The 21,275-nt window shown below is 40.1% G+C and overlaps 1 protein-coding gene across 2 annotated transcripts in view; it reads right to left on the bottom strand.

Annotated features, from left to right (window-relative positions):
* KIF4A (kinesin family member 4A) overlaps nt 1–21,275 on the bottom strand; it is a 125,779-nt gene that overhangs the window by 10,389 nt on the left and 94,115 nt on the right. For both annotated transcript variants that reach the window (XM_030806615.1, XM_030806616.1), the window contains exons 21-28: nt 14,350–14,505; nt 14,127–14,227; nt 8,246–8,375; nt 6,906–7,076; nt 6,121–6,228; nt 5,034–5,111; nt 4,585–4,680; nt 3,858–4,046 (exon numbers count right to left, since the gene is read on the bottom strand). In XM_030806615.1, the coding sequence (XP_030662475.1) occupies nt 3,858–4,046; nt 4,585–4,680; nt 5,034–5,111; nt 6,121–6,228; nt 6,906–7,076; nt 8,246–8,375; nt 14,127–14,227; nt 14,350–14,505 (1,029 nt within the window). The remainder of the gene's footprint in view (nt 1–3,857; nt 4,047–4,584; nt 4,681–5,033; nt 5,112–6,120; nt 6,229–6,905; nt 7,077–8,245; nt 8,376–14,126; nt 14,228–14,349; nt 14,506–21,275) is intronic.

The raw sequence follows: 21,275 nt of genomic DNA, 5'->3' as shown, positions 1-21,275 counted from the left end.
TGAGATGGAACAGTTTCATCCCCAAACCACCCCCACAACCAGTCCGTGGAAAAACTGGCTTCCATGAAACCGGTCCCTGATACCAAAAAGATTGGGGACCGCTGTTCTAGACCCTGCATTGCATAGGTAAGGAATCTGAGGCCCAGGGAGACTGACTTGCTGGGTTGTAAGACAGAAAGGGAAATACAGTCTTGGGAGCAACTGGGAGACATTTCTGGCACAATGAATAGCATATTCCTAAGACTTGAAGATGGTAGTGGAACAGAGAGTTGGGACACTTAGAGAAAATGGGGCAGAGCGTGTCTGTCTTTCATTCATTTACTCAACAAACATTTATGGACGTTTTACTATAGTTGAAGTAGAGAGCATGAGCTGAATGTAGATTAAAAGGTCAGCTAAGTAATAGGAGGCAGAGTTGAGAAGCACACACAAAAAAATGTTAGAGGCCAGGTGTAACCAGTAACCACAAGGTTACTCAATGAACCTGTGGCAAACTCAAGACCCATGTCTATCTGGCTTCTAGGTTACTACTTTTTATATGATAGCACATGACTCACCCCCCAACATCTCCTTAGTACATATAGGAAATGTGGCTGAGTGAGGAAGCCATTAACTCTGGACAAGTCATCATTCTGGTGCCTGCTTCAGTCTCCTTTTCGGTAATCTAGTGATAGTCCCAGCCAGCTTCAGCTGGGTTGAAGCAGTAATAATAAAGGTCCTCTGTGAAGCATCAAGGTCTACAGGTAATATATCTGCAAGCAGTCTGATCAAACAGCAGTCATAGTATCCATGTACTTTCAGACTGCCAAAAGGTAACTTTAGAGAAACTAGATTTTATGCTAACTTGTTCCCTTTAAAGCCCAGTTATATTCACTTTCCAAATTATAAAATCAGGGGAAAAGCCTAGAAAACAATAATTCCTCATTGTTTTAGATGTAGGATTTATCAGTAATAGCAAATATTATTTACTGCAGTATTTGCTATACTTCTGTGTTGCCCTTTTAAACTTAGAACAACAGTGCTATAATAAATATATGAAGCTTTCCTTGAGGACAAGTATACCTGTATTCGCCTCACATTTGGAAATTCCTTTCCAGAGCTTTAGGCCCTCTACCATTTTTCTTTTCTTTTTTTTTTTTTTGAGACAGTCTTGCTCTGTATCCCAGGCTGGAGTACAGTGGTGTGATCTCAGCTCACTGCCATCTCCACCTCCTGGGTTCAAGCGATTCTCCTGCCTCAGCCTCCCAAGTAGCTGGGATTACAGGCATGTGTCACCATGCCTGGCTGATTTTTGTATTTTTAGTAGAGACGGGGTTTCGCCACGTTGGCCAGGCTGGTCTCAAACTCCTGACCTCAGGTGATCCACCTGCCTCGGCCTCCCGAAGTGCTGGGATTACAGGCATGAGCCACACCTGGCCTCTAACATTTTTTTGTGTGTGCTTCTCAACTCTGCCTCCTATTACTTAGCTGACCTTTTAATCTACATTCAGCTCATGCTCTCTACTTCAACTATAGTAAAACGTCCATAAATGTTTGTTGAGTAAATGAAAGACAGACACGCTCTGCCCCATTTTCTCTAAGTGTCCCAACTCTCTGTTCCACTACCATCTTCAAGTCTTAGGAATATGCTATTCATTGTGCCAGAAATGTCTCCCAGTTGCTCCCAAGACTGTATTTCCCTTTCTGTCTTACAACGCAGCAATAGTCACCTCTTTCATGGCATTTTCTTAAATTACACCTCCTTGGTTTGGCTTTATAGTCACTCTTAAAAACTTGCGTGGTAGCTCACGCCTGTAATCCCAGCACTTTGGGAGGTTGAGGTGGGCAGATCACCTGAGGTCAGGAGTTCGAGACCAGCCTGACCAACATGGAGAAACCCCATCTCTACTAAAAATACAAAATTAGCTGGGCATGGTGGCGGGCACCTGTAATCCCAGCTACTCAGGAGGCTGAGGCTGGAGAATCGCTTGAACTCGGGAGGAGGACGTTGTGGTGAGCCAAGATTGCACCATTGCACTCCAGCCTGGGCAACAAGAGTGAAACTCTGTCTCAAAAGAAAAAACACAACAAACAAACCAAAAACTCCCCAGTCCATCTCCCTGAGACGAATATCCTGAGGTTCTATGGTAGGCTTCTATTCCTTTACCTTGTTTTCCCATTAGATTATAAACTCTCTGAAGCGAAGGATGAGCTCTTAGTTTCACTATGAACACATGATATGTTGCATTCTTGATGATTCTGACTGACCAAATGACTTACCACCATGGCTGTCTATACCTTATGACTTGCTTCATCCTGGTGGTGTGGGTTTATAAGGCTTAGTTCCCCAGGTGATGAGCTATAGGCTAATCAAATCAAATAATGTAGGAAGCCAGCTAAGGTAACTTGTGAACTGTTCTCTTTAAGTGGAATGTGGCTGCAGGGCACAGTTGGGGGTAGTGGTGAACTGTAATGCCTGGGAAGTTAATGTTTCAACATAAAACATCTAGGTTTGAGTAGGACTATCATTGTATAAGCAAATAAAGCATGCCTAAGTCAGATTGTTCCTAACTAGCCTTAACTTAATGTGTTTGATCTTAATTATTAGCTTTTTCTGTAATTCCTTTTGTCCCTTAGCCTAGAGAGTAAAATTACTCTGTTAGGCAAAGATAAAGTACCCACTCAACTTCTGGTCTATAGTTTTTACTGACATAACTATGATGTGGGGGAAACAAACTGGACTTGGAGTCAGAATATTTGGTTTCAAGTCCTGACTGTCACTTAGTTTTACGACCTTGGGCAAGGTCATTTCCCTCCTGTGGGTCGGGAGTCCATCTGGAAAATGCAAATAGTAAATATCTCACTGGATTTTTTTTTTTTTTTTGAGACGGAGTCTCACTCTTGTTGCCCAGGCTGCAGTGCAATGGCATGATCTCGGCTCATCGCAACCTCCATCCTCCCAGGTTCAAGTGATTCTCCTGTCTCAGCCTCCCGAGTAGCTGGGACTACAGGCATGCGCCATCACACCCAGCTAATTTTGTATTTTTAGTAGAGACAAGGTTTCTTCCTGTTAGTCAGGCTGGTCTCGAACTCCCAACCTCAGGTGATCTGCCTGCCTTGGCCTCCCAAAGTGCTGGGATTACAGGCGTGAGCCACTGCGCCCGGCCCTTCACTGGATTTTTTGTGGTGATTAAAAGTAGTAATATATATGAGAATGGTTTATAAACTGTAAAGTGCTATAAAAACATAAAGAATTGTTATGATCATTTTGGGATCAGCTTCAATGAAATGGTATGGAACATTACCTATTCAAATTGATAAGAACCTGAAAACAAGAAGAGAGCCAACTTGTGCACTCAAGCAGCCCTCTATACTAGCCCCAGGTTCTACACAAAGATGGCCCAACAAGCCCCCCTTTAGTGGAGTCAGTGCCTCTAAATGATAGCTAAAGGGTATGGGGCCAACACATTCCTAGATTCAGAAAACTATCCCAGTGGCAGTGAATGAATACTAAGAATTAGAACCCCTGACAAAGCTGAAGAGCTAGGCTGGGCACGGTGGCTCACACCTGTAATCTCAGCATTTTGGGAGACCGAGGCAGGCAGATTGCTTGAGGCCAGGAGTTCGAGACCAGCCTGGCCAACATGGTGAAACCCTGTCTGTACTAAAAATACAAAATTAGCTGGGTGTGGTGGCGCACGCCTGTGATCCCAGGTACTCAGGAGGCTGAGACACGAGAATTACTTGAACTTGGGAGGCAGAGGTTGCAGTGAGTCGAGAATGCACCACTGCACTCCAGCCTGGGTGACAGAGTGAGACTCTGTCTTCAAAAACAACAACAACAAAACAAAAAAAAAAGTTGAAGAGCTGGCTCCTACCCCTTGGATGTTCTTCCTGGACACCTTAACTAATTTTGTTGGCTTCCATTCCTCATCATCCCCCTCATCATCGCCACCATCACCATCACCATCCTCATGCTCATTCACAGAATGCTCTGAACAATATTTTAGATCCTCGATGTCCATGCTTTGCTCCAGGAACTTTTCTTTAACACGAGAAGGTTTTGGCTAAGAAAAAAGGTTTGGAGTAGTTTAGTTATTTAATAAAAATTAAAAACTATATATGCATCATATCTTCCCAGTAGCTGTTGCCAGCTATATTCTCAGAGCAAAGATTTCAGACTCTCTCAAATCCACCCCACTTGGCTTTACCAATCAGAAGAAATTCTGCTTTAGCCTTTGGCTTTGCAGAGTCTTTGAAGGCAGTGAAATTGGAGGCCGACCAATCTGAGGGAGGAAAGGGAAACTCATGATATGATGAGATAAGTATCTTTGGATGGACAGCTGAACATTATTGCTCTTTTCTACTGTTCCTCCTCCTCAGTTGTGTTAGGTAATGCCTGTCCATGGCCCAAAGTCAGCCTTCTGAGGAGTAAGAATGCCTACTTTCCTTAGGATTGAACTGTAGTTTTATCTGGGACTCCAAAGAAAAGTGAGATGCTAGAATTTGGGAATTTTAACTGTCAACCTCTTATAAAGGGCAATTTTAGCACACTCACCCCAAACCTAAGCTGTGCAAAGGTATCACAGGCACTGATCATTTTACCTTAGGTGGGACATATTCAAAAGAAGAGTCTGGAGATAGAAGGGTATCCTTAGGAAGATGTTTCTGTCTGCTGGCTACCTGGAGGAGGGTCAGTTTCTATTTGAAAAGAAGAGACAAAGTATATAATGCAGGGCAGCTTCTGGGAGTGTTCATAGCTAAAACAGATACCAGACCTAGGCTAGCTCAGTGTTAAACCATAGTAAAGTGAGGCAGGATTATAGTAGAGTACGTTGACTCCCACTTTCCAATATCAACAATATTAGATTCAGAAAATGGCAAATTTAAAAACTTATGTTTATTCCACTTTGAAATGCATATGTCACATGGAAACTAAATGTAGACCTCATGAAATAGAGCCAAGTCACCACAATGGGGGTTGGTCCCAAGAGCTGCCCTCAGTAGCAACGGGGTCTCTTAGGGCTTATCAAGTGGGTGGGAAACTGTATTACCTGCTTGATGATTTCATTCTCCCGGAGAAGCTGCTGATTTTGCTCACACACTTCTCGCATCTTCTCAAGTTCTTCATCCTATTTCCAGATAGTGCAGTGATATATGGGGTTATTTTGGGCACTACATGTGGGTTACCAAACAACTCACATAGATGAAAACATACTGCTGCCAAGTTGCTGGCAGCAGATGGTTTCTGCACAGCAGGCATTGGCACTCAGAAAAATGTCTGATTCCCAGTTCCTAGGTGCCCTGAATGCCACTTCTATTCCAATGCTTCCCAGCAGCTCTGACCACATTCATAGGAACCATGGACTCTGCCTGACAAGCCTTCCTTATTCTTTTCCATTCCTTAGCTTCGTATCCCTTATTCACATTCGGATGCTGATTAAGAAACCCGCAGAAACTTAGCTCTATTTTCTTGAAGTCTATAGATGCTTCTCTTTACCCTTCTCAACACAGACTAGGCAGTTTACTTGCTACTTTAGTAAGCCTGACTGAACTACCTGGCACCTAAGACACCCAGATTCGTGCATACGACCTTAACTAGTTTGCTTATGTCTTAGATGGAAGGTGCCAAGGAAACCCTACAGACTGGTGGTTCAGGAAAAAGATTCTAAGTTAGACTAAAATAGTGCTACAACATGCTACTAAAGGGTGTGGTGTTCCTAGCCTCTGGAAGAAATTCAGACCCCAGGCATTTTACAAATATGTCAGGTCTCAGCACAGAAGAACAAGCTCTTCATACCATTTGAATGGCCCTAGGATTCTAAGTAACTACTGGATGATTTCACTTCCTCAACTCTTTAGAGCTCAGGGTTGAGGCCAAGAACCACAAGGCCTCAGAGTCTGATATGGAGTATGTGCTGCCATTTTGGTACCAAAAATGAGGTTATTCCTATATGTGGCTACACTCTAAGTACCCCTAACCTGATCAAATAGGGCCTAAAGGCAGTAGAGGCTACCATTATAAATACTTTTTCCAGTAGTTAATTACTCTCTGCTGCAAGTACAAGGGTCTAAATGAGATAAGATTCTCAGTCAGTACTGTGAAACTCATCTCTGGAGACCTCTCCCTCGTGATCATACCTGACACTTCAGTGTGCTCAGCAGCTGCTGTTCCTTTTCACTGACTGATTCCTCTAACTGCTTCTCTGCCATTTGGCTTTGCTGCAGCTGGCTGAGAAGGTACAGCACCTAGAGAAAGACATGACCCAATGGGTGGTAACAAAGGTACCAAGGGGAAAAAGAAATTTTGACTTAGTTCAAGCAGTGATCCAGGTGACTGCTCTCTTGTGATTTAGAAGTAAACTGTTCTCATTTGCTGTCATGGCATGAAGTAGTAAGTACAGCATGGATGTTTCTCAGCATAGCTTTTTTTTTTTCTTTCTGTTGCCCAGGCTGGAGTGCAATAGCACGATCATGGCTCACAGCAACCTCTGCCTCACGGGTTCAAGCGATTCTCCCACTTCAGCCTTATGAGTAGCTGGGATCACAGGTGCACGCCATCACACTCAGCTAATTTTCTGTATTTTTTTGTAAAGATGGGGTTTCACTCTCCTGGACTCAAGCAATCTGCCTGCCTTGGCCTCCCAAAGTGCTGGGATTACAGGCACGAGCCACCACGCCGGGCCTGTTTCTCAGCATGTTAATATTGTTAATATTCATATTTAAGTTGGAAACCAAGAGCCATTGTCACTGGTATGTAAAAAGTTAGACAAGTCACGTCTCTGCTTCGGTTTTCTTATTTGCAAAATTTAGAAAAGGCCACGTGGACTTTTGAAAGAAATTTCATACCCCCACTTTTTTTTTAAACTAACAATACAAGGCAATGATAGTTTCACAGTATAGCTTCTTGACTTGCTAGAGTTTACCTTCTCTTGGTGCTGTTGCTCCATTCTGACCAGCTCAGCTTGTAACTCTGTCTCTATCTCGGCAAAATGATTTCGTTCCTCAAACAGCATCTTCTGCATGTCAGCGCAGCTGGTCTTGCTCTGTTTCAGGCTGCTTTCAAGTTTGCTTACCTGTATTTTGGAGGACACCAGCTGGAAGGAATAAAAGAAGATCAGTTTATTTGAAGAATGACCACCTTTCTTTCCCCCTTTCAACAGGCAGGATAATGTCAGCTTTGTCCAAAGGGTCGGAGAAAAATTCCTCCATGTCAAAGTCTATTCTTATTTTTTCATGTCATATGGATTCCAACAATGAATAGTAAATATACTATTGTTCTATTCCCAGGCCAAGAGTCCACCTTTCTGCTGAGACTTGTATCCTGGGGCTAGAAGCCACCGCTAAGGGCCATTTTATTTCTTGCTCTGCCTCAAGGCAAGAATAAACCTAACCCGAACAGTATCTGACAATTACAAATTCTGATATTTAAGAAGTTCTTCCTTAATTTTTAAGTAAAATCCATAGGACACACCCTTATGGCCAATTATGTCCCATTTCAGAATGTCTATATTCACATGTTAGAACTCGTAGACTGAGACTGCAGATCTGGCTCTGCAGGCTACATATCCTACACTGGCCTAGTTTTACATTCACTACTAGCCCAGATGGTGAACATCATAAGTACCAGTGTTCACAAGACTGATCAAGATTTCCTTAGTAGAACAAATCTGCTAAGCTAACACAAAAATGTATAAAGGGTAGCATTGTTTAAACTTGTGGGTTTGGAGTTTGTATGCCTGTCTTGAGTGAAAATGCTTCAATCACCAGAGGCAATCAATTTTCATTCCTCTTGTGACAATGTAAGGTGACATATCATTTTAAGGTCAGCAAAGATGGCTTTTCCTTAAAATGAATCTTTATATGTCAAAAAATGCTTACGTTTTCCCTTTTCTAGACTGGATCTTAAATTTTTGAATATACATCTCATAGGGGTTTTAGAAAGTAGTACAGTATAACAGTTGATGTTTAGCCAGTGACCCACTATGGCATTCTGGTCTTTCCTAATAACAAGAGCTAACATGCATTCAGCACTTGCTATAGGCCAGTCACGACGGGCATCAATTTGTGAGTCATATTATCTTTTTGTAAGTGACTGGCCTGTACTTGCTTACACCAACCTTTATCTACTAAACTCTCTGATGTTAGTGTTATTGGGGTTTCTACCATGAAAAGTGGCAATAACACTTTGACAATATTTCAAGGCTAACATCCCATTTCAACCTACACAGCCAGCCTCCTAACTGCTGGTTAGAGTGATGTTTACCTCTCCAATCAAATATTTCAGGGCACACTTGGCTTCCAGAATGGTGGCAATATTCTCCCAGCGTTGTTTTGGTCTGTCTTCACTTTCTGCATCCAGCAGTTTCTGCTGTAGGTCAGCAATCTGAGCACTCCTTCAGGGAAAGAAACAGTGAGCCTTATTGCAAGTAAGCCTGAACATCAAGGAGAAGGGGAAAGAGCTTTGAGGGGAAACATCAAATAATTTTATGGATGGAGCTATCAGTTAAATATCATTTAAATAATGTTTGAGTCATCTGGTTAGGATTTTACACAGTATTGCAAATCCTGTAACAAAGGGACTCTAAGAGACTATCTAAATGGTTTTATTCTATTAAATACTGGTTGAAATAAATGGGTCGTAAAGTGGGACTTGGAAAGACTTATCACAGTAAGGCTTTTGTTGTAGTGGATTGAATATAATATGTTACTTTGTCTTGAGGCCATATAAGCTCAGACTGTGACATGATGGTCCACCCATGCAAGGATAAGATTCAGGTTGGAGACTTGAAGGGAAAATCTCAAAAGAACAAACAGGTAGATATGCTCTTTACTACAATCAAGTACCAAAATGATACCCATGGCTGGCATTGTGAGAGGTTATCTTGATGTGCCTGCCACAGACCAAGAAGTTTCTAAGAAGACTGGATGTTCTGACCCTGGTTATAGCTTCCGGGTACTTTCTGACCAAGTATGTCCTAGATCAAAGTCTACACAGTATTTCAGTTTCATTAATAGCTTTCTTCTCAAATTTCTTCTGTGTCTAGTGAGAAAGAGCATACCAGCATGTGCTTCATATGTAGTGATAAGTTTGGTACTATAAGGAAGATGGGTATGAAAATAATGTAAGACTGTAGTTCTCAAATTTATTTGAAGACATCTAGGACATTCTGTTCACATGTGTTATACCTATAGAGATTTATAGTATTAGAAAGTACAACTGAAAAAAATTTTAGCTGGGCGCAGTGGCTCACACCTGTAATCCCAGCACTTTGGGAGGCCGAGGTGGGTGGATCACCTGAGGTCAGGAGTTCGAGACCAGCCTGGCCAACCTGGTGGAACCCCAGCTCTACTAAAAATACAAAAATTAGCTGGGCATGGTGGCGGGTGCCTGTAATCCCAGCTACTTGGGAGGGTGAGGCAGGAAAATCACTTGAACCCGGGAGGTGGAGGTTGCAGTGAGCCGAGATCGTGCCATTGCACTCCAGCCTGGGAGATAGAGTAAGACTCCATCTCAAAAATAAAATTATTAATTCACTTAAAAATCATAAACCTAGGCCGGGCGAGGTAGTTCACGCCTGCAATCCCAGCACTTTGGGAGGCCGAGGCAGGCAGATTATGAGGTCAGGAGATCGAGACCATCCTGGCCAACATGGTGAAACCCTGTCTCTACTAAAAATACAAAAATTAGTTGGGGGTGGTGGTGTGTGCCTGTAATTCCAGCTACTCGGGAGGCTGAGACAGGAGAATTGCTTGAACCAGCAAGTCGGAAGTTGCAGCGAGCTGAGATTGTGCCACTGCACTCCAGCCTGGCGACAGAGCTAGACTCTGTCTCAAAAAAAAAAAAAAAAAAAAATCATAAACCTATTGGCGGGGTGCAGTGGCTCACTCCTGTAATCCCAGCACTTTGGGAGGCTGAGGCGGGTGGATCGCCTGAGGTCAGGAGTTCGAGACCAGCCTGGCCAACATGGTGAAACGCCGTATCTACTAAAAATACAAAAAATTAGCTGGGTCTGGTGGCAGGCGCCTGTAATCCCAGCTACTTGGGAGGCTGAGGCAGGAGAATCGCTTGAACCCAAGAGGCGGAGGTTGCAGTGAGCCGAGATCACGTCATTGCACTCCAGCTTGGGTGACAGAGTAAGCCTCTGTCAAAATAAAAAAACAAAAACAAAAACAAAAACATAAACCTATTATACATTACATATTTTCTGAAAAGTAGCATTTTCTGAGATAATAAATAGTAAGGAAAGGGATTATTTTCCACTTTTGCAAATCTCTGTAATGTCTGGCTTAGTTGAAGACAGCTGGATTCTTATGTCTCCCTCTGTATGCAATCTTTTGTGACATGTTGTTCTAGTTGATGTAAATGAAGACAATCTGGCCTCGCATGAATATGCAGATGGGAAAAGGAGTATTTTAATAGCCTTTTCAGATAACTGCAAATAGTCTTCTTTGAGACTACACTAAAACTCAACAAGCAGTACCTCCTTAAGAGTTAGTTGCAATGTTGAATCTGAAACTTATCAATAAACTTTTTTGTATTCTCTCATATTAAAATTCATCAGTCTATCTTGCAATCTGAATGGCTCATTTACCAATACATCATTCTATAAAATGCCATTTGGACAATATTAGTCCAGAGTCATGCAGATCTTCCAAATGTTAACACATTTCATTCTATAAAATATATATTTTTAAAATCACACTTGTTAATATCACTACTGGTCTTATCAGAAAAGTTATGAAAAACTGTCAAGTTCACAGTGGCAGATACAAGTTTTCTAAATCCAAATTTTGCTTGAAAGCTCACATTTTGTCTTAGGTAAAAAACACTGTCAGCTGTTTTCCTGAAAGCAACAGGCTTGCTCTATTCTTTTTGAGAAAATGTCCGCCAAGTAATCAAGTCTTAATAACCACAGTTTGTCTGTCAGTTGTTCATTTAAGTAAAAATGATGTCCCATGAAAAAAGTGGCCTATTGAGCTCACACCTCAAACAATCGCACAGTGCTTTTCTTGAGACGACCATCATATTCAGCATGCAGCAGAAGTGCTTTCTGTGTTCTTCCTGTTTCGTCACACAGGATGTAACACAGACATGAACTCCAGGGTCCAGATTTAGTAAACTCAACAACTTTCACTGCTTTCGCAACACCACTCTTAATTAAGACTGGCTTGTTTTTTTAAAACCTGAGAGTATGTAGTGGTGAAGCATACAATGACTACTAGTTCAGGTTGGTGCCACTGCTTTCATTCAGCCTAGGGTGTCAGCACTTTAGCCCACTATGGCTTTTGCATTTTCACTGCAAATTCCAATGTAGCAAAAAAGGCAAATAATGCCTTAATATTATTATGAAAATAGTTTTGATCACTGGCTCATGAGCTCCCCAGTAATCTGCGGCCCACACTTTGAAAACCCTGGTCTAATGTAGAGTCCTTTCCTTCAACAAGCTTATAGTCTGTCTTTAGAATGACAAAATTAATAAACATAAAACAATAAACATAAAGATAACATGTCAGTAGTATGTCATAATTGAGTATCATAAGTTCTGAAAGAGTTTAGAGAACAAGGAAGATTAGTGAGGGATTCAAAAGTCAGGGAAGGCTTCTGGGAGAGGTGGGGGACAACACTTCAGAGTTGTCACCTATCATTGGCCCTTTCCTGTCTTCTCTGACAATTCATGTCCCTTATCTATTCCAAAATTTAGTTGAAGTCTCATCAGTTCTAAAAAAAATTCTCCTAACTAAACTCACCTCTAATTCCTTCTACTTGGCACCAGCCCTACATTTACATAATCATTTACTTATGCATATGGTATGTAGGTAAATTTTTAACAACCAGCACTTAAAAAGCCAGCCCTTGGCTGGGCACAATGGCTCACGCCTGTAATCCTGGAACTTTGGGAGGCCGAGGCAGGCCGATCACTTGAGGCCAGGAGTTCGAGACTACCCTGGCCAACATGGTGAAACCCTGTCTCTACTAAAAATACAAAAATTAGCCAGGCATGGTGCCATGTGCCTGTAATTCCAGCTACTTGGGAGGCTGAGACATGAGAATCACCTGAACCCGGGAGGCAGAGGCTGCAATGAGCCAAGATCGCGCCATTGCACTCCCGCCTGGGCAAGACTGAGACTCTGTCTCAAAACAAACGAACATAAAACAAAAACAAACAAACAAAAACCCCAGCCCTGATTTGTAACTTTTGTCAGTTTCTGTGGTGTAAATATTCTCACCATAATCAATTGTAAACTAACAATGGTTTACAACATTCTTGAAATTTTAGCAAATGATTCCCGGACACCACTGTGAGTAATGATACTATTTCCACCTGAGAGCAAGGGCAATGTCATCTATTTTTTCGGTATATCCCAACTGCATCTAGTGTAGCACAAAGCAGGAACTCAAAGGTTGAGTGATTTATAGATCTATCCCAAGATAAAGTTAGTATGTATTGCTAAAACCAGATTAAATGATCCCAAGGTCTTCTGGACAATAAAATTCTATTATCCTAAAACACGATAAAATCTCTGTCAAGGTTCTATTCCTTCTAGATTTCATAAACTGCTTAAAATAATCATGATTAGAAGAGCCTGTGTAGCATAATTTCTGGTCTAGGGCTAGGAGATGAGGGACAGAAGAACATTCATTGACCACTTCTTTTTCATTTTACTTTTTAGAGCCAATACGAGTGACCGCGGCACAGGGAACACAGCCTCAAGAGGTCCTGAGAAAGTGCAGCCTTCACTGAGCACTTCTATTCCTTCTTTTTCTTTTCTTTCTTTTCTCTTTCTTTTTCCTTCTTTTCCTTTCCTTTCTTTCTGTCCGTCTGCCTTTCATTTTTGAGACGGAATCTCACTCTGTCGCCCAGGAGTGCAGTGGCACGATCTCGGCTCACTGCAACCTCCACCTGAGTTCAGTGATTCTCCTGCCTCAGTCTCCCGAGTAGCTGGGACTACAGGCGCGTGCCACCATGCCTGGCTAATTTTTTGTATTTTTAGTAGAGATGGGGTTTCACTGTGTTAGCCAGGGTGGTCTCGATCTCCTGACCTCATGATCTGCCTGCCTTGGCCTCCCAAAGTGCTGGGATTACAGGCAAGAGCCACCGTGCCTGGCCATTTTTTTATTTTTTTGAGATGGAGTCTTGCTCTATCGCCCAGGCTGGAGTGCAATGGTGCAATCTCGGCTCACTGCAACTTCTGCCTCCCGGGTTCAAGCAATTCTCCTGCCTCAGCCTCCCAAGTAGCTGGGATTACAGGTGCCCACCACCATGCCCAGCTAATTTCTTTTGTATTTTTAGTAGAGACAGGGTTTCACCATGTTGGCCAGGCTGGTCTTAAACTCCTGGCCTCAGGCGATCCACCCGCCTCAGCCTCCCAAAATGCTGGGATTACAGGCATGAGCCACTGTGCCTGGCCCACTGAGCACTTCTAACATGCTAAGTACTGTTATGCACTTTACTAATTTCATTTAATGCTCATGACAACTTTACTTACCATGTTATAGTTATTTTCTTGATGATCTCTAAAGTTCACCTTCTGTGTTGTTGCTCTTCTATTATCATTTGTTTGAAAATTCTGTTATTGGTTCTACATCTTAGAGACACTACTGCATCAAAAATGATGGTGTCTGACTCTCTAGTTATCAGTTAAAAAAATAAATAAAGAGAAAAAATTGTGCTGTACTGCAAAAAGCATGGGCTTTGGAATTAGAGTGTGTTTTGAATCCCAGCTCTGTTGTTTGTTAGCCAGTTAATTACCTTTGGCAAATTTCTTAAGATCGCTGAATTTCCTTTTAAAAATTAACCAATTAACCAGTTATTTATTAAAAAGCCAGTCAAATTTAGCAGCGAGGGGGTTGTATACCAACTTCAGTGACACTAATGTTAATAAGTTCTGATAACCCACTTCCATATGACCAAGTTAATTTTAGATCTCTAAAATGAGAAGAATGATACTTACCTCATAAGGCATCAAAGGGATTGAATAAGAAAATGTATCTAAGATACCTAGTACAGTGTCTGGTTTAAAAAAAATTGTTATTTTCTCGTGTTTTTCCACCATCACAAGGCTTCTGAATCACTGGATTAATAGGTTCTATTTTTGATTCCAGGCATAAATTTTTATAATGGCTTAGAGATAGTCCCTGTTACCTGAATTCCATTTCAGTCTCTAGGCTTTCAATCTGCTTTGTAATAGAATCTTCTGACTCCAAAACTTGACCACGCACTTCAGTAAGGGAGAATGTACGCCTCTGTAAATAATAGTGAGAACAAGGGTGAAATACTAAAAGGAAAGTAATCCTCCAAAGCTATGAGGATTTCTGGGGAATGTAGAGTCTGATTACTGGCAACATTTTTTCATAAGCGTACTTACCCGGAGTTTAGGAGGTGGATTCTCCCCAGATTCCTTTTTTTCTTTGAGTTGAGCCACATCTTGAGCCAGGATCTTTCTATCTTCAAGGAGGTCATTCAGATGGCGTTTGGCTTCCTCAGTACTGACCATAACCTCAATTTCATTTCCAAGCCAATTCTGGAAGAGAAATCAGTGATGTCTGGGTTAGGGATGAGGAATCACTGGCTCATGGGCTAGATTCAGCTCCAGACTTAACTTCATTTGGACCAGAGCCCAAGTAACTACAAGTGTGATATCCATTCATACCTACACTTACCAAAAATGTCAGTACCTCTCGAAGAGCCTTTAACAGCAACATGCCAAAAGGTCACAAGAAAGAGGCTTTCTCCAGAAAATCTTTCTCCAGATTCCTAGTATTTCTATGTGCCCTGTTCTTTATTTTCTTCATTTTTTTCCTTTGCCCTTAACATAATAAAAAATTGAATATTTTATGATCTATTCTATTTAATAAATAAATATCCATTTTTAATTTTTAAAGTAGATGACTGGGATTTTTAAAAAAGGAAACAAAATTCAGTAAATTCACTTTTTATTTATTTATTTAGACAGGGTGTCGCTCTGTCGCCCAGGCTGGAGTGCAGTGGCGTGATCTCAGCTCACTGCAACCTCTGCCTCCCAGGTTCAAGCAATTCTTGTGCCTCAGCCACCCAAGTAGCTGGGATTACAGGCATGTGCCACCACACCTGGCTAATTTTTGTATTTTTAGTACAGATGGGGTTTCACCATGTTGGCCAGGCTGGTCTTGAACTGCTGGCCTCAAGTGATCCACCCACCTTGGCCTCCGAAAGTGCTGGGATTACAGGTGTGAGCCACCATGCCCAGTCAAAATTCATTTTTTAAAACAGTAACTATCCCTGAGAATATTTCTACTTTTAATGAAGGTATACCATGCTAACAGTAATCAAAAGAAAGCTGGAGTGATTATATTAGAATCAGATGAAGCAGAATTCCTATCAAAAAATAAAACTAGGGATAAAAAGGATTCATGATAAAGGAGCCGATTGTTCAAGAGAATATAATGCTTAATGTTTGCATCCCTAATAACAAAGCACCAAAATACATGAAACAAAATCATGTACAAGTAAACAAAGATAATATAAATCATAAAAATGTTCAACTGATCCAAAAAAGGAAAAAGCAAGGAAAAAGAAAATGAAGAACAGATGACACAAATAGAAAACAAATAGCAAGATGATAGCTCAAACCTACCTGTATCAATAATCACATTAAATGTAAATGGTTTAAACACCCCAATCAAGTTGTAGAGATTTTCAAATTGGATTAAAAAGCTAGACATGGCTGGGCACAGTGGCTCACACCTGTAGTCCCAGTACTTTGGGAGGATCACTTGAGGCCCATAGTTCAAGACCAGCCTGAGCAACATAGTGAGACCCTGTCTCTACAAAAAGTAGAAAAATTAGCCACGTATGGTGGTATATGCATGTAGTCTCAGCTAGTCGGGAGACTGACATGGGAGAATCACTTGAGTCCAGGCATTTGAGGTTACAGTGAACTATGATCATGCCACTGCACTCCAGCCTGGGTAACAGAGTGAGATCCTGTCTATGGGAAAAAAAAAAAAAGCTAGACCCAAATATATGCTGCCTATAAGAACCACACCTTGGCTGGGTGTGGTGGCTCACACCTGTAATCCCAGTACTTTGGGAGGCTGAGGCAGGTGGATCACTTGACCCCAGGAGTTTGAGACCAGCCTGAGCAACATGGTGAAACCCCATCTCTACAAAAAATACAAAAATTAGCCAGGCGTAGTGGCATGTGCCTGTAGTCTGAGCTACTTGGGAGGATGAAGAAGTAGAATCATTCGAGCCCAAGAGGTTAAGGCTACAGTGAGCCGTGACTGTGCTACTGCACTTCAGCCTGGGCAACAGAGCAAGATCTTGTCAAAAAAAAAAAGAAAGAAAGACAGAAAGAAAGAGAAAAGAAAAGAAACACACCTTAAAAATGAAGGCACAAATAGGTTAACATTAAATACACCATGACAAAAAAAAAAATACTAACATTAATAAAAAGAAAGTTGGAGGGGCTACAGTAATATCATACAAAGTAGATATTAGAACAAAGAATATTACCAAGAATAAAGAAGTCCATTTCATAATAATACAGGGATCAATTCATCCTAAATGTAGAACTCTAAGGAAAAAATCCATAATTATAGTTGGTGATTTCAATACCTATTTCTCAATAATTGATTGGACGAGTATGCAGAAAATCAGCATACAATAGACGTTAACAGCACAATCAATCAAATTGCCATGATTGACATTTATAGATACTCCATCCAACAACAGCAGAATACCCATTCTTCTCAAGTACACATAGAACATTTACTAAGATTGATCATACTCTGGGCCATAAAATAAGGCTCAATAAGTTCAAAAGGATTCAAGTCATACGAAGTATGTTCTCTGACCATATTAGAATTAAATTGGAAATCAATAACAAAAAGACATTTGGAAAAATCCCCAAACATTTGGAAACTACATAACACTTCTAAATAACCCATGGGTCAAAGAAAAAAATCAATAAGAAAATTAGAATGTATTTTGAATTGAATGAAAGTGAAAATATAACATTATGAAAATTTGTGGGATGTTGTTAAAGGAATACTTAAGGGGAAACTTATAGCACTGAATGCCTATATTAGAAAAGAAATATATCAATGACCTTAGCTTCTTCCTTAAGCAAAAAAAGAAGACCAAAATAAATCCAAAGTATGCAGAAGTAAAAAAAAAAAAATAAGATCCGGGAGGCGGAGCTTGCAGTGAGCCAAGATCACACCACTGCACTCCAGCCTGGGTGGCAGAGCAAGACTCTGTCTCAAAATAATAATAATAATTATTATTATTATTATAAGATCGGAGTGGAAATTAATGAATTGGGAGTTGTTTTGAATTTTTTTATTGTGGTAAAATATATATAACATAAAAATTACCATTTTACCCATTATAAGAATGAGTTGGTTCTTTGATAAACCTCTAGCTGGACTGATTGAGAAAAAGGAGAAAACATACAAACAGGAATGAGATAGATGACATCATTACAGATTTTTTAAATTTTAATTTAAAAAATAGAGATGTGTTCTTGCTATGTTGCCCAGGCTGGTCTCGAATTCCTGGGCTCAAGTGATCCTCCCATCTCAGCCTCTCTAAGTGCCAGTATTATAGGCATAAACAATCGCACCTGGCTGAGATTTTACAGATATTAGAATGATAAGGGAATATGATGAACAACTTTATGCCAATATATTTGACAACTTAGATGAAACAGACAAGTTCTCTGAAACACACAAACTACCAAAGCTTACTCAAGGAGAAACATATAACTTTGAACAATCCTATATCTATTTTTAAAACTTTATTTAACATCCCTCTCCCCAAAAAGCAAAACTAAGCAAGAAACATAAATCTCTCCAGCCACAGATGGCTTTCCTGATAAATTCTATCAAATTTTTAAGAAAGAAACAGTATTAATTCTGCACAAAATCTTCCAGACATTTGAAGAGAAACAACTACACTTCCCAGCTCATTCTGAGGCCAGCATTACCTTGATATCAAAACCAGACCAAGGTATTACAAAAAACTACACACCAATATCCCTCATGAACACAGATACAAAAATTTAAACAAGTTTTTTTATGTATTACTGAATTTAATAATACATAAAATAGGATGATATATCACAATTAAATGGAGTTTATCCAAGAAATGCAAGCTTGGAATGGAATATTACACAGCCATAAAAAAAGAACAAAATCACCTCCTTTGTAGTAACATGAATGCAGCTGAAGGCTATTATCCTAAGAGAATTAATGCAGGAACAGAAAATCAAATACCACACGTTCTCACTCCTAAGTGGGAGCTAAACACTGAGTACACATGGACAGAAAGAAGGGAACAATAGACACCAGGGCCTACTTGAGGGTGGAGGGTGGGAGGAGGGTGAGGACTGAGAAACCACCTATTGGGTATCATGCTGATTATCTGTATGACAAAATTATCTGTACACGAAACCCCTGCAACATGCCATTTACCCATGTAAAAACAAACCTGCACATGTAATCCCTGAATCTAGTAAAAGTTGGAAAGAAAAAAAAAAAGAAATGCAAGGTTGGTTCCATATTTGAACATCAATCAAAATAATTCACCAAACCAACTAACTAGAGACAAAAAGTATTTCAAAAAAATTAACTACAGTTAATATACTTAATGGTGAAAGACTGAATGCTTTCCCCCTAAGATCAGGAAGAACAGAAGGATGTCTATTCTCACCACTCCTATTCATCATCATCCTGAAGGTTCTCACCAATGCAATAGGGCAAGTAGGAGAAATGATAGACATACAGATTAGAAAGGAAGAAATAAAATTGTATTTACAGACAGCATGATAGTCTACATAGAAAATCCTAAAAACCTATAAAAGAGCTAGTAGAATAATAAAGTCATGAGATAAAAGTTAATATACAAAAATAAATTGTATTTCTATATATCAGCAATAAACAACTAACTGGATAAACAATTTGGCAGTTTCTTACAAATTAGGCATATACTTGTCATATGACCCAGTAGTCCCACTCTTAGGTATTTACCCAAGTGAAATAATTAGTTTACATAGAAACGTGTATGTGTTTTTAACAGCAGCTTTATTCATAATTGCCAAAACCTAAGGAAAAAGAAAACCTAAGATATCCTTCAACAGGTGAATGGATAAACAAACTGTGGTATATCCATACAATGAAATACTACTCAACAACAACAACAAAAACACGCAAACTACAGATACACAAACAACACAAATTAATCTCAAATGCATTATGCTAAGTGAAGGAAGTCATACTGTATGTTTCTATTTCTGTGACACTGATGGAAAGGGAAAACAACAATAATGACACAGTACAGATCAGTGTTTGTTAAGGGCCAGGGGTGTGGGAGGAATTGGCTGTAAGAGATATAAGGGAGTTTCTGGGGATAAGAGAACTATTCTGTATCTTGATTGTTGTAGTGGTCACATAACTGTACATGTTGCCAAAACACATAGAACTATACAACAAAAGGGTATATTTTATTGTATGTCAGTTATGCCTTGACAGAATAAATTAGGGAAAAATCAATGCCATTTGCCATATAACAGAATAAAAACTGACCAATCAACCAACAGTCAGATCATCTCAACAGAAACAGAAAAAAAGGCTCCTGAAAAAACCCAACATCAATTCGTAATAAAAACTTTGTAAGCTAAAAGAAAGGAACTTCTTCAACCTGATAAAAGACATATATCAAAAAATCTATAGCTATTATCATACTTTATGGTGAAAAACTGAATGCTTTCTGCCCAAGATTGGGAACAAAGCAAGGTTGTAGCCTCTCACCTAGTCTATTCAATATTGTACTGGAGGCTCCAGCAAGTGCAATAAGGCAAGACAAAGGTTAAAAAAATAAAAAAGCACAGAACAGAAAAGAAGAAAGAAAATTGTCCATATTTGCAGATGACATGATTGTCTAGGCAGAAAATCTTAAGAACTCTACAAAAAAGCTTTGAGAACCAAGAATATCTAAACAATTGGAAATGGAAATAAAAATGCCATTTTCAATATCATGAAAATATGAAATACTCAGGGATATGTTTGACAAAAGATGTACGCTTGTACACTAAAAACTAAAATGTTGCTGAGAGAAATTAAAAACCTAAATAAAGAGATATACTGCATTCGTGTATCTAAATATTCTTAACATGTTGATTCTCCTTGAATTGATTTATAAATTCTATGCAATATTAATCCAACTCCCAGCAAGCTGTTTTGTAGAAATTGACAAGATAATTCTAAAATGTATATGGAAATGCAAAGGACCTAGTTTTCCCAAAACAATTTTGACAAAGAACAACAACTTTGGAGGACTTACACTGCCTGATTTCAGGATTTCTTAAAAAGCAACTGCATTCAAGACTTTTTGGTATTGGCATAAAAACAGACATATAGATCAATGAAACAATCTGAAATAGATATATGGATATTTTATTTTCACAAAGGTGTCCAGTCAAAATGAATCACAGACCTAAATGTAAAGCTTAAAAATATATAACTTTTAGAAGAAAACTTAGGGGGAAATCTTAGCGACCATGGGTTTGACAAATATTTCTTTTTTTTTTTTTGAGACGAAGCCTCGCTCTATCACCCAGGTGGAGTGCAGTGGCGCGAACTCGGCTCACTGCAACCTCTGCCTCCCTGGTTCAAGCGATTCTTCCACCTCAGCCTCCCGAGTAGCTGGGACTACAGGCGCACGCCACCGTGCACGACTAATTTTTTGTATTTTTAGTAGAGACAGGGTTTTGCCATGTTGGCCAGGCTGGTCTTGAACTCCTGACCTCAGGTAATCCACCCGCCTTGGCCTCCCAAAGTGCTGGGATTACAGGCATGAGCCACTGAGCCTGGCCAGACAAATATTTCTGTTTTAAAGTTTTTTGAGACAGGATCTTGCTGTGTCACCCAGGCTGGAGTGCAGTGGTGCGATCATGGCTCACTGTAGCCTTGACCTCCCAGTCTCAAGCGATCTTCCCACCTCAGTCTCCCCGGTAGTTGGGACTACAGGCATGTGCCACCATGTCTGGTTAATTTTTTTAAAATTTTGTTTTGTAGAGACAGGATCTCACTTTGTTCCCCAGGCTGGTCTTGAACTCCTGGCCTCAAGCAATCCTCCTGCCTCAGCCTCCCAAAGTGCTGGGATTATAGGTGTGAGCCACTACACCCAGCCAAGATTTCTTAAGTAAGATATGAAAACTGTTTAACTATAAAAGAAAAAAAAATCAATAAATTGGATGGCATTAACATAATAAATGTTTGCTCTTCAAAAGACACTGTTACAAATTGGAAA

Source organism: Nomascus leucogenys, chromosome X (assembly GCF_006542625.1).
Source record: "Nomascus leucogenys isolate Asia chromosome X, Asia_NLE_v1, whole genome shotgun sequence".
Taxonomy (NCBI): domain Eukaryota; kingdom Metazoa; phylum Chordata; class Mammalia; order Primates; family Hylobatidae; genus Nomascus; species Nomascus leucogenys.
The sequence above is the reverse complement of the archived record's forward strand: the minus strand, read 5'-3'. Positions and strand labels throughout refer to the sequence as shown.